Here is an 11,703-nt window from a genome sequence, read left to right as displayed (position 1 = left end):
TCTCATATTCATCAATCTATAACTCTAACCCTTCATTTTGGGTTTAGATATAAAAAGCATGAAGAATAATATTACTATTTTTTAAAATTTCATTTAAAATTTTCAATCAAATTATCTCCATTTCTGGACTATAAAATAAACATTTTATACTTCCAATTCTAGACACTACAAATGTAATACAAGTTCTAATTAATACAGATTTAAGTGATACCTATAGGCTTGTTGAGAGTGGAAAAGATTCTAATTTTTGAAAATGACAGAAAAAAATTTTTTATTTGAGTGAAATCAACTATTTATAAAATATAACTGCTGTCACACAGGCAACACAAATAAATTGCTTGCTCTAATGAACTTTCAAAAATGCATTTTAATTTCATTCCAAAAAGAAAATTTCTAGATACAAATACATCTCATTCAATCATGTTTTAACATACATACATTCAGCAACTTAAAATATTATAATTCAATATTTTCATCTTTTATAATCTCAATATATTATATATTTAATATATAATATATACAATACATAAAGATAGTCAGCAGGAGTACAAAGTGACTTTTTAAAAGTCTGATCAATATTGATAAATATTTTTAGATTATTAAAAAGAACTATTTAGATTCATAAAATATGGGAGGCCCAAACCGAACAGCAAGATTTCAAACGTTCATATAGCCAATCATTTTGAAAGATTCCCTCAAGTTGAATAAAATACATTTAAAAACAATACTCTTTTTGTTACTTAAGCAACAGTACTTACAGATATTAAGCATGTACATCTATTAAATTTAAAATTACTATGCAGCTTTCTTTACTGTAATATACAGTAGCTATTGTTTCATTTCTGTTGGATTCGTTGTTGTTTGAAGAGTGACTAACACATTACCAACAGAAGCGACTTTAGCTCCCTTCCCCCCTCTAAAACATGGCTCAGTTTGAAGACTGTTGTATAGGCAGCCATATGAATATTAACAGTACCTTAATACCACCAAGGGAAATCAATCAATAACTAGAGTTATTTGAAAAGTTTCAAAGACTGCTGGAGGTTTCTGTAAACCAAGGTAATCAGAAGTATTACCCTTGTAGATAGTCCTCTCCTATCAGTTAATACAAGGAGCTAAAATCCCAATGCCACAGTATAGCACTTAACAACCGATTCTATAATTATACATGTTATACCATTAATTCACCCTGAGAATACAGAGGAAGTATCTCAAACTGGATATTCTGATATGTTTTTTTTTTTTCTTTGTATTTGATTTCTTCTGGTTTTTGTCAGCCCTTCAAGGGCACAAATATTTGAATCCAAAGTGTGACTTGGATATCCTTTATTGTAACTGAGATTCATGCCACAGTGAGATACTGGTGATAGAAAAGCCCAAAAAGACTTGTAGAAAAGAGACAAGCGGCAATCCACCAAGTCAGAAAAGATAAAAGTCCTCGAAAAAGCAGAGGAGTGAAAATGTTTTTTAAGCTGCTCAGTGCCACTGTTATTTGTGTAACAGTTACCTTCATCTTCCCATCAACAGAGGGTAAGTCAGAGTAAACAGAATTGGAAGGTAGACTAGTATCCACTGGCAAGGTAGAGAAAGATTCTGGATAAATGCCCCAGGAATGATTACCTGGAAAATTCAAGACACAAATAAGACTGGAAGGTTAACTAATTCCAAAGATTTTTATTTAAAAAAATTAAATTCGTTAACTTATATTTATAATTAAGAATAGAAATTTAGCATTTATTAAAAAATAAAGTAAAATAATAATCTTTCTACATATTTGTTAAAAAAAAAAGCTCTTAATTTGACCAGGCTATAATCTGGCTTTATTAGTAAAAGCACACATAAAAGCTACAAGTCTAATTTACTTTTAATAACTGCCAGATTTTAATAAAATCTGGTAAAATAAAAACAATTTTTTTCCTTCTATAATGCATGAATCAACTACCTCTACTGGAGTGACAAAGACAGACTCAATAACTTCTTAGAATTCTTTTCTCCTCTAGAATAACAGAATAAATTTCTTCCTCAGAAACTAACTATGATTTCAATGTGAGAGACTATTAATAGCTTCTAGAAAATTTTTCATCATATACTTTCTAATGTTGGATAGGATATGAGTCACATAATATACAACTGAGCTACTCCTTTATGTTCCATAGATTCTTAAAGGACATTTACATCTATCATCAGCTCTATGGTACTTACTAAACCCACCCAAAGAATACTTTTAGTTCCTTTAGCTTCTTAAACCCTCACATTGGCACCAAGGGAAATCAGCAATACCATAAATGATAGTTCTTGAATAACACCACACAGGGTCTTGATAGCAGCTTAGTGAATACACTTATAGGAGAGTTTTGTTCCTCCAAGAAGAAATCTTTACTCTTTCAATATAAATTATCACCAAAGGATTCTATAATTCATATAAGTTTACAAGTACCTTGTAATAATTCAAATTTAAACACTAACAAAACCTTAAATCCCTCTACAACATGAAATGACTAAGATCAACAGTGCTCACTCAAGTTATTCAATAAATTTGGAAATTAATTTCTAGTAAATAATTCTTATAAGTAAAACATAACATTAGGAATCAATTTTTGCAGCTAATAGTTTCCCATGTTTCCTTTTAAAACTTCTATAAAGAGAAACAATTTTAAGGGGCATGTTTCTTTGTAGGTAACAAAAAGCATTATTAATTACAGGTAGAAAATAAAACCTACCTAGTGTTTTCAAAAGCAGAGTTGTATGAAGAAGCATTACCAGAGGTGCCACATACTGCAGTGCAATGACACAAAGGTAATAAAAGACTCGAGCCACCTGCAACAACATTTTTAAGTGTCTAATATGGCTGACATGTTATGAGTGATTTAAACTTTCATATAATTATCAAACTTAATTTCTTAAGAGACAAGTAATCCTTTCTTGCTAAAGAAGCTAAATGGTAATAAGTTTGCATTTTATTATAAATGTTCCTAAACTGACTTCGGCAAGGCTCAGTTTGAAGATAAGTTGTTTAAATGTTAAAATATTAAAATAGATATCTTAAAAAAATTAAGTGATTAAATTGAAAATAACCACTAAAATTCAAATGGTATATATTCACTTATATTTCAAATACAAAACAAAATGCTAAAATCTCTAAAGAGAAATACCTAAAACATCAAACTAAATAACAATAATTGGCAGAGTCATATATGAGCATAAACCCCTCACAAATAAAAACATTATTATCCCATATGAACATATTTACTGAGGTCAAATTATAGAGTATGAAAATATACAAAAGGAAAAGAAGAAAAGTTGTTTGAATCTTGATCAACACTCCTGACTTATAAATGTATGAGTCAAAAACAGGACCCAACTCCAATTCTCAAAAAAAAAAAAAAAAAGAAGATCAGGTTATAGGTCCAGTCCATTATAATGCTAAATATTTAACTTAATTCCTAACAATTTACAACTGAGTTATTCCTCTATGTTACACAAATTCCTAAAGGATATTTACATCAATCATCAGCTCTGTGGTACCTACTAAGCCCACCCAAATAATACTTTTAGTTCCTCTTGCTTCTTAAACTCCATTATATTTAACTTAATCCCCAGGAAGTTAAATATTTACATTTCATGTTCAATACTTAGAATGTTAAAAGGAATAAATGTAGTCACTGAAACTAATATTTCTTACCCTTTAATTCATAAAGGCTAAACAGTATGTTGTAATGCTTTTCAAATCAATTAGGGGGTCCCATTTTAGTAACAGTAGACATACCACAGCTTTGGGACCATCCAACTGTATGATACTTAAAACACCCTATTTTCTGCACCAACATCAGATCAAGGTTTCTTTGGTTTCTGTCTGTTTAAAATTATCCTATTTACTTACAATAAGAATACTATGAAATAAAATGACTATTAATGAAAACCAAAAATTTTTCTAATAACACAGTATTTGCTATTTTTCATTTTTACTAGTTTAAAACTTACCATTTTCTGTAGCTCAACTGTACTTATTCGTCCTGCTTCTTTCTTCATCTGATCCACACATTTCTGGGCTAAGTTTAAATAAGCTTGCAGGTGATTACGCATCATGGCCAATCTCAAAGCACACAACAGGATTATTATCCAGAGTCGCAGAGTATCGAATGTAGCTTCTGTCATTCTACAAAGCAAAAATGTTGACATGGTGCTCTCAAAGACCAAAATATTGTAACATGCTAGTTATATGCATTAATGTTCACCATATAAGGTATAGGGAACCTGTACTTAGCTATAGTTGGAGATGTAAAGCAAAAGTATCCCACCATCACAGACTTAACGATATAATACTTTCACTTGCATAACAGAACCAGATAAATAAATGTATCATGACAGTAAAGTAGTAACAGATATCTAGAAGAAAAAAGTAAAGCAGTACTTGAGATCCTTTCTTTATTTTCATTTAGCCTTTTCCATGGCGGAAAAACATTGGCTGTGGAATGAAGAGATGTGGGTGCTCTTAAAGTGGAAATTAGAAGAAATAGACTTCCTGTAGAACTCTCTAGTTAATGATCCATCTATTATTGGCTAAAGTTTTATGTGATTATGTAGATATTTGGATAGGCTCTTCCAATCTGCTGAGTTCCTGATTGAGATCACTGAGGAAAAAAATCAAGATACTGATATATTATGAAGAAAGCAGAGGCCTCAGATTTCTCTCCAACAAGTCACTTAACCTGCTATGTGCTGAAGCTAGCTCAATTTCTGAGCAATCACTCAAGGCTAAGGTAAGGACTCCACATGAAATGTATCGTAAAAACATTTTTTTCAGAAATTAGACTACTGGTGAGGGCTCCTTAAAGGACTTTAGAAAGAAGAGAATTTCTGATGTCCTTTTGGGGTTTAATGTTTTGAAAGGACCATAATTTCTGCTTTGATAAAGAGTCATATCGTAATTTGAAAGTAATACCTAGACCACACTTGGCATCTAGTCTACTTTCTAGCACATACCAGGTACTTAATATATGACTGTTGAAATGTGTGGAGTGATCTGCCAGAATAGGAAGACAAGGGTCTCCCTCAAATTTCTAAGACCTCAAGGGTAAAATGTATGGCTATAAAGAAAAACAAATGGAAAAGGATAAAATACCTTATAACGCTCCTCCTCCAGTTTCATTATCACCCCTTCTTTCTGTCTAGTTTTAAGTACCGAGGAAAGGAACTAAAACTACAATATAGAAGTTGCCTGGGGAAATAAAGTTAAACAGTACATGAAACGGAAAAGACAGAGAGGAAGATGTGAAAGTATACACTTTTGTTTGAACTATTTATGAAATGGAGGTCAGAAATGGGAATGGAACAAAGGCTTTATTATGTGTAGGATCTCTTGGTTTCCTTTTTACAAAGTCATGAGTGCACATGGATATAAAAGTTCCAATGGAAAAGAACAGTTGGCTAGGAAAGATAAAGGCATAACTTTTTATCCACACATTTCGACTATACTGAACAATGAGTGTAAGGAGACAGTCACATGGGACAGACAGTACAGAAGATGCCAAGGCCATCCGCAGCCTTGAAACTTTCCAGGAGGCCTACAGACAACTGTGCTCCCTAGAGTTGTGTAACAAGGAGGCCTTACTGGTAGCATCTTGAAGACAAGCTATTCCATAGGCTGTGAGGGTGCTAGATAATAGGAATGGAGCAATGGAATAAAGCAGTGTAGCCAAAAATATTGCTCAATTTTGAGCAGTTCAGGATTTAGAATAATAGTCATTAAACTGTACCTTCTTATTCAGATTATTTAACTAACTTTATAAAGATCTGGATGTTGATTTGATAGGGTATCTCAGGAAGAAGCTTGAGTTGGGATAAAATGCATAGGTACAGAACAGGCAGAAGACATTTCTCTAAAGTCCTGAAGCCATTCTAGGTTTTGCCATACATGTTTTTCTTTGGTTTTCTTCTTACGAGTACACATTGACTCTGCCCACATTTTATTATTTTGATGCTAAATCAGAACTCATGGATGCATTGAAATATATTTCTGGGTTGAAACTGCACTATAACTATTTTGTCCATGTTACATATGAAGAATGCCACTTATTTCCTTCTTCAGCTCATTCACTTTGACTAGGGCAACATTCTTTCTTAATCTACCACATAGACTTCACATTTTAAACAAAAAATAAAAATCATTTAATTTAATGGTCTGACAAAAAATAAGGTGAAGCAGAGACAAGGCTGTAATTGTGTTGGATTGCTTATGAAACAGGTCAGAAACGGAGATAGGACAAAGGAAACAAAGCTATAGGAAGAGGGTCCTAGGTCTTCATACACAACAAAAATTTTCCTATAATTTAATATACACCCAAGGGAAAGAATTCCTTATCCCCATTTCCTTTAAGCATAGGAATCTGCACTAATTGCTACTAATCTGCACAAAGTTTAGTAAAGCTGAAAATGAGAAATGAATGTTGGTATAACTATCAAATGCTTTATATATACCAAATCTGACTGAATAACCTTAGCCAAATCATTTAATTTCTGAGTCCATTACTTCATCTATATAATGAGAATTGTAATCATAAACAGAATTACTATAAGAATAAACACTATAAAAAATGTAAAGTATCAATACCTGATACATAATAACATGCATTATGAATACATCATAAATACTGGGTACCTTGTTTTTCTAATTAAACTAAGGCAAATATAAAGTCAGGGAACATAATTATAGGAGCATAAAATCCAACTGCTATGACAAAGCTTCATAGAAGGACTGGGAATGCTTTCGATATCAAAGACATGAGTTAGAAGTTTTTCTGAGATCTTTGTCTATAACTCTAAGATCCTTAGGATATACTTTTAAACATTTAGTGAAATCTGTCAAGTTAAAATTAACATTAAACCTTACTTGTGTGGAGAAAAAAATATTACAACTTCTATAAATACTTCCCTAGTTTGATAAGACTAACTCAAAAAAAAAAAAAAGTTATGGTCATCAGTGATTATATACTCCAAGACAAATTTGTATCAGGATCTAAAAGAAAAATATAATGTAAAATTATGTATTTTATACTGTAGAGTCAATGACTAGTCAGGTTTTCTATTTAAAATTTGATAAGGCAAAGCAGTGAAAGGAACGTTTATTAAGCACTTACTTCCAGCTGGTTACATTACATATGTTCTTTCATTTAATTCCAATCAATGATAACTTGGTGAAGTAGATACTATTATCTTCATTTTCCAGATGGGGAAACAGAGGCTCAGCAAAGTTAAATAATTTTCCTCAAGTGAGTTTTAGTGAGGATCAGAAATGGAGTTTACACCAGCTCTGTCTGAATTTTTCTATTACTCTAACATAGTTCCACAAGGCTAATGAGTTAACATATAGTTATTAATGCCTTTTAATAAATTGTTTCTATGTTTCCTTACCATCTTCTTTTGTTAAAATATAGTTGCTTAACGGGGAAATATGAGCTAATATTAGATAATAATGTTATGTAGAAAAATGTCATTTTTTAGAATTGTATACTAATTAGGAGTGAAATGTTATGCCTCTATTATTTGAAAAACTATATCCAAATACAAAAAAAAAAAAACAGGGTAAAGCAAATATGGGAGATGCTAATAACTATTATAGGGGCTTCATATGTGACTTTCCATTTATACTTATTTATTCTTCCATGATTTTCACAATTAAAAAATAAAAAATGCACAAAGTATCTTAAAAATAGGTATAATGACAATAGAAAAATGTCAGATAACAGCTAACAACTGTTCAATAAGTGAGAGAGCAGAAGAACTTGCAAGTGTGTAAGATAATATTAACGTAGGGTAATAACCATTCACATTCATTAATGAAGATCACAGAAGATTAAAAGATGACCTGAAGCTTCAATTTTATAACACATCTTTTAGCATTTTTATTAATACTTTAAAAGCACAGTGTCCTGATATTCTCCTTGAAAAACTTATATACATTATATAACATTGTGGAAACAGTTCAGATTACATAATGAAAAAATTAGCCCTCAAATATCCATACTTACAAAGGGACACTTTCTTTACCCAATGGTGGGTTCATAATGTAGTCTTTGGTGATTGGTTTTACCCAGAGCAGAACCATAAATAAAGGTGCCAAGAAGTTGATATGAAGTAATGTTCTGAAAGTATGTAAGAAATAAATATAAAAATCCAGAAACAAAATACACTAATAAACCACATAAACTTGGGACTACAAAATGAAGGCAAAAACTTATTTTCAGTTATTCTATATTTAAGGTACTAATCTATCATTATTTTATATTTTCATTACCACTTAACACTGATTTGAGCCCTTGAAAACATATTTCATTATCTTAATTTTTCAGATGAGAACACTGAGATCCAGGAAGGTTAAAATGACTCGCTCATGGCAATATTACAGGTGAGAGGCAGATCTAGCGTTAAAATTTAAATCGGTTCACTTTCATTCTAGTGTTCTTTAACAATGCCTTGTATCTACCTGATTTAATACATAAACGATTCTCTAACTTTTCACAGTCAATCCAATGGATTCTTAGTATATAGGAGTTATCAATATATAATGATCATATATATTGTTTTAATTACACTGCTAAAATCATAAGTGATTCACATATTTTTGTTTCTTCTTGAATATAAACATACTGGAAATTAATTTTCCTACCCTTTACATACCAAGGAAATTTACATTACTACTAACGAGGCAATATACTTAATATAGCAAAAGGTTTTAGGTATGAGCTATAATATCATTGTTAACTCTTGTCCCAAGTTTGTACCCTACAGAGATGCATAACTAGTAGTGATTTTTCTTATTTTAGAAAAAAGACAAACACTTCAGATTATTTTATTACCACATACTTTCATTATCAACCACGATAAAGGGCTAAACTGGAGGGTTTTAAACACACATCACCCTTAAAATATCATTTCAATGCAAATGATAGTAATCTATGTGAGGAAACAGGAGGCTGGGTCAAGAAACCATGAACATCTGACAGGGATAGGTGGAACTATGGTTCTAAGTTCTGGCATTAAAGCAAATACTAGTGCCTGGCCACAGAGGTGAGGAGAATGCTGCTCTTTGTGCCAGTCATGCTACTCCCACAACAGAACTAGCTTGCCCAAACCCTTGTATCAAGGCAGAATGCTACAACACAATGGGGGATACAATAAAATAAAATACAGCAAAATATAATAAAATACAATACGATAAAACAAAACTCAAAATTCCCAAGGGGAAAAATCTTAAAATAGCCAAGTTTTACGAAGAGGACACTAAAATGTGGCCCCACCCCACCCCACCCCACCCCAAATCACCACTAAATGTTTTAAATGTTTTATAAAGTAATTCTTTCATCCCATAGGCTGGGTAAACCATCGGTACAGGGAAGAAAGCAGCAGTATTAGGTATGCAGTGTTGCTAGGGAACACTCTAGTATAAGGAGCAGCCCACAGCAGTTTCAGTAGCTGGTGCAGGGCTCCCCTCCACCCACCCTTTCAGCTTATTTAAATCATAACACTGGGGTTAAAGGACTGAAGTGTGTGTGTAGAGGAGGTGTGAGAAACAGGTTTTGTTTTAAAAGAAGCCATTAGAGAGAAGGATGGTAGGAGGGAGGCAAAATGTAGCCAGGAGCATGCTGAGTAAGAGAAAAAGAGGCATGGAGTATATACTGGGAGGTGAGAATAAATAAATACACACATAAAGCATATGTAAAAAAATGGAGGTAAGGAAAAAATAAGACGGTCAAAATTAAAGGAAAATGACTTTGGTAAGAGAGATAAGAATGTAAGATTAGAGAATCGCTATCATTAAGGTAAGGGGTTTTAAGGAATAGAAATATGATCACTCAGAGAAACTGAATGACGATAAATACATGTATCAAAAGGGACTAGTCTCAACTTGTGCTTAACTGCAAAACAAAAAGATGAGATGGGAATTTGGGTCTAGATATGAGTTGGAGATATTTACCAAGGTGTCTACAGTAACAGAAAAAATCTGTAATGACCACAAAGAATATAGTAAAAGGGCTTTGAAATTTTATATATATATATACATATATATACTTTTTTCTATTTGAAAACTAAAAATTTAATAGTTAAAATTAATCTATATTTCATATCATACAGTATTAGCAATCCCCAAATAAAACAATGTATAATTTTAATGAGTCTTACAAATGTATCTTCTGTATAGATTTCATTCTCAAAAAAATTTTTAAATATTTTAAATAAAAATGTAATTTAAATACATTTACATAAAATTTAAATAAAATATTTTAGTTAAAATGTTCTGCTTTAAGGAAACTTATATAGATCCTTAGTTCAGTGCAGAGATTATAATATCATAAAATTCACCTGAGTTAAAAAGAACTAAAATAATGATTTTTCCATTTTAACAGGTAAAACAATTTTGTAATTGATGTATTTTTTAAACACAGGACTTAAAATTTTAAGTGAATACTAGAAACTTGCTTATAGTGGAAAGAGAAAGTAGTGTGACATCAAACGATTATTCATTAATTTTCAACACAATAATTTATGATTTCATTACAATAATATACCTTCATTAAGATGGAAAACATATATTTATCTGCATGTGCTTATGTACATTTTCCGCTTACTGTGTAATTTTTTCTGTTGCCAAATTCAGGGCATCCAGATGCATTTGAGCCAGCCGTAATCCAGGAAATGTCAAAAAAGCCCCAATGAGTGAACAGAAAATAGCCAGGAAAAATTTGAAAGTAAGTTTTGAAACAGGACTCCTAAAAATAAAATTTTTCAAAAGCTGATAAATTTTTACAGTTAACTTTATAAGAATTTCCTTTCTTCTAATCAATTACTGTAAAAACCACAGTAACAATAATACAATGTAAATGTCTACAAAGAGACTGCTCTTATTCAATTACCTACAATGGATTTTGGCGAACTGTACAGTAAATCATTCTTTAGCCATATCTGTAACAATCCTACCTACTACATATTAACACAGAATTTGATACGTGACTCAGATATAAATTTAGTTTTAATCTCTGGTGGCAGAGGAACTAAATTAAATCCAAGCAAGAATTCTATGAAAGATACTAACTATACACAAATGTAAAAATTACAAGTAAAAATATTTCTAAAAATGAAGTTCTACTTGAAAAAAAACTCTTTTCACTGATTAAAAATAAAGAACCACTTAACAACAATTGCTATTTTACTGAAAATAGAAAAAAAAATTAAATTTAAATCATGCTTAATATTAAAAGAACTTACTGAGATTCTAAACCTTGCTTTTCAAGAAACTGCATCGCACTGTCTGAAAAATTTGTAAACCCTGTAGAGGAAAAAAAATTAGGCTTATCACAGGAGTAAAATACAGGATCTATCTTTGGAAATAAAATGCTAGAAAACAGAGCATCTTAAATTTTGAAGAGACTAGTTTAGCTCTTTCAAGTGCTAATTAGTATGCCATAATGCAATAAAATTTGGTTATTAGAAGGAATAGTCTTTGAAAACACTCCTTTGATATTTGTACATTCCATGAGTGTGCATAAAATTTGCATTAAGATTTGCATTTTTATCTATGTGAGTAAACTTTGGCATTACAGAAATTTCTTTAACTGTAAGGAAAAATGGAGAGGGAGCAACATTTCTGGAATAAGGTAACAAACAAATATCTAAAACGAAAAGGGAGGATCTCAATAATAAAGGTTA

The 11,703-nt window shown here is 31.3% G+C and overlaps 1 protein-coding gene across 12 annotated transcripts in view; it reads right to left on the bottom strand.

The window, feature by feature from the left end:
* Positions 1-347: 347 nt before the first annotated feature.
* TMEM161B (transmembrane protein 161B) overlaps positions 348-11,703 on the bottom strand; it is a 63,504-nt gene continuing 52,148 nt past the window's right edge. For 11 of the 12 annotated variants that reach the window (XM_016118690.2, XM_036225281.1, XM_036225282.1 and 8 more), the window contains 6 exons: positions 11,263-11,323; positions 10,626-10,766; positions 8,028-8,141; positions 3,982-4,156; positions 2,721-2,817; positions 348-1,620 (listed from right to left, as the gene is read on the bottom strand). In XM_016118690.2, coding sequence (XP_015974176.1) covers positions 1,343-1,620; positions 2,721-2,817; positions 3,982-4,156; positions 8,028-8,141; positions 10,626-10,766; positions 11,263-11,323 — 866 coding nt within the window. In that variant the 3' untranslated portion in view covers positions 348-1,342. The remainder of the gene's footprint in view (positions 1,621-2,720; positions 2,818-3,981; positions 4,157-8,027; positions 8,142-10,625; positions 10,767-11,262; positions 11,324-11,703) is intronic. The other variant, XM_036225280.1, reaches the window with a different exon arrangement.

The sequence above is a fragment of the Rousettus aegyptiacus genome, unplaced genomic scaffold (genome assembly GCF_014176215.1).
Source record: "Rousettus aegyptiacus isolate mRouAeg1 unplaced genomic scaffold, mRouAeg1.p scaffold_m13_p_8, whole genome shotgun sequence".
Lineage (NCBI taxonomy): Eukaryota > Metazoa > Chordata > Mammalia > Chiroptera > Pteropodidae > Rousettus > Rousettus aegyptiacus.
The sequence above is the reverse complement of the archived record's forward strand: the minus strand, read 5'-3'. Positions and strand labels throughout refer to the sequence as shown.